The sequence below is a fragment of the Hyla sarda genome, chromosome 3 (assembly GCF_029499605.1).
Source record: "Hyla sarda isolate aHylSar1 chromosome 3, aHylSar1.hap1, whole genome shotgun sequence".
NCBI lineage: Eukaryota > Metazoa > Chordata > Amphibia > Anura > Hylidae > Hyla > Hyla sarda.
In genome coordinates this window covers 1,851,236-1,853,262 of record NC_079191.1, presented here as the reverse complement: position 1 = coordinate 1,853,262, position 2,027 = coordinate 1,851,236, and the positions used below count along the sequence as shown (strand labels likewise).

At 37.0% G+C, this 2,027-nt stretch overlaps 1 protein-coding gene across 1 annotated transcript; it reads left to right on the top strand.

Moving 5' to 3' along the window:
* The first annotated feature begins 823 nt into the window (after positions 1–823).
* Positions 824–1,780, top strand: LOC130360451 (olfactory receptor 13C9-like). Its single transcript, XM_056562938.1, has one exon. It carries the CDS (start codon positions 824–826, stop codon positions 1,778–1,780), a length of 957 nt encoding a protein of 318 aa, XP_056418913.1.
* Positions 1,781–2,027: the final 247 nt, after the last annotated feature.

Sequence of the window (2,027 nt, the reverse complement as noted above, 5' to 3'; positions counted from 1 at the left end):
TTTTTATTACTTTTTTTTACTTAAAAAATGGGAAATGGGGGATAATTCAAACTTTTATTAGGGGAGGGGCTTATTCACATTTATTAACTTTTTTTTTACACTTTTTACCATTATTTTAATCCCCCATAGGGAGCTATACCATGCAATCTTCTAACTGCATATACTGATTAAAGCTATGCCATAGCATAGCATTGATCAGTGTTATCAGTGCTCTGCTGCTCCAGCCTGCATGGCAGGCATGGGGCAATAGATCACTGATCGAATGGTGAGGAGCCAAGTAAGTGCCTTCTCACCGTCCTCTCAGCTGACCGGGACATTGCGATTTTGTCACAATAGTCCCGATCAGCTCCGCTGAGCTGCCAAGATGGTTTCACTTTCATTTTAGAGGGCATTCACCCTTGGTCCTGACTTCTGATTGCAGTCAGGACTCACCGGGTTTAAAGCATTCTCCGCTCATGAGAACGGTTTAAACCCCATTAATGGGACTCAGGACGTACAGGTACGCCCTGAGTCCTTAAGTGGTTAATAGAAAGTATAAGCTGAAATTTTATAAGATCCGGTAATGACAAGATGTTACTGCATTGTATGGTGTTTCATGATTGGAGAACCTTAGCAGTAGATGGAGACTCTCTCCTCATCTTTGACTTCAGCTCCAGGTATTCTGGTTTCTGTTGAGGACCCATAATGTAACCTTTTTTATTTTTATTATTAATGTAACCTTTTTTTTTTTATAATTTTTTAACTACACAGGATCATAATATCATAAATATGTTTTTTTTTAACAGGTTATAACTTGTGAACATATAACTCGCATTTATGTGATATGGACTATGGTAACCAGACCTTGCTGAAGGAATTGATCTTAATTGGATTGACTCAAAATCCTAAGACAAGAATATTCCTGTCCGTTCTGTTCTTATTCTTGTATATGGTGATTGTCCTGGGAAACAGTTTCCTGATCTTCACCGTCATCCTCAGTCCCCAGTTACACACTCCTATGTATTATTTCCTCTGTAACTTGTCTTTTATTGATTTGTGCTTCACGTCCTGCACTATACCAAAACAATTGTTCAATATGTTTTCTAATACAAGGACAATTTCTGTCACTGGATGTTTGGCCCAAATGAGCCTTGGTATTAGTATAGTAGTAGCTGAGGTTATTTTACTGGCGGTGATGGCCTATGACCGGTATATTGCTATATGCTTTCCCTTATATTACACCACCATTATGAGGTTGAGAATATGTGGATACATCACTGTTATCATATGGTTGGGAAGTTTATACTTTTCTCTTAGCCCGACATTGATAAAACCTCTTGTATTCTGTAAGGGAAACACATTGGATCATCTTGCTTGCGAGATTTTGGTGGTTATAGAACTGGCTTGTGGGGATCTCTCCGCTACTAAATTAATCTTATTTATTCAGAGTGTTTTTATTCTGGCATCACCACTTGTATTCATTGTTGTGACCTATATTTGTATAATTGCCTCCCTATTAAAAATCCATTCGGCTCAGGGTAAATCTAAAGCCTTCTCCACCTGCGCCTCCCACCTCACTGTGGTTGTTATATTTTATGGGACAACTCTGACCGCGTACATAGGACAAGCAAAGTTTACTTCTAGCCTTAAATATATTGCTTTAAATTACGGGATTGTTACTCCAGTGCTAAATCCTTTGATCTACAGTCTGAGGAATAATGATGTGAAAGAAGCCTTTAAGAAAATTTTAATCAAATATTCTGACCATTTAAGGAAGACAAACATTGGACTAAGAAATTAAAATGTAAAAAATGGACACCTGTAATATTTGAAAAGATAAGTGACCATGCCTTTAAATCAACTGTGACTCACATTCATCTGTGTTGGTATGTATGTCCTGTTTTGCTTTTAAATATTTTATCCGTTTTTATAAAATTCAAGATTAGAAGACATCCAATACATGGAACTGCTGTCATTTTCAGTTTTAGGTTTTCCAAGTTTACCTTTCTTTGTGTTTCTTTACATCTGTCCAAAAAATGTATCACCTT

Coding starts and splice junctions, on each gene's coding strand:
- LOC130360451 (XM_056562938.1), top strand. CDS start 824: ATGGACTATGGTAACCAGACCTTGCTGAAGGAATTGATCTTAATTGGA.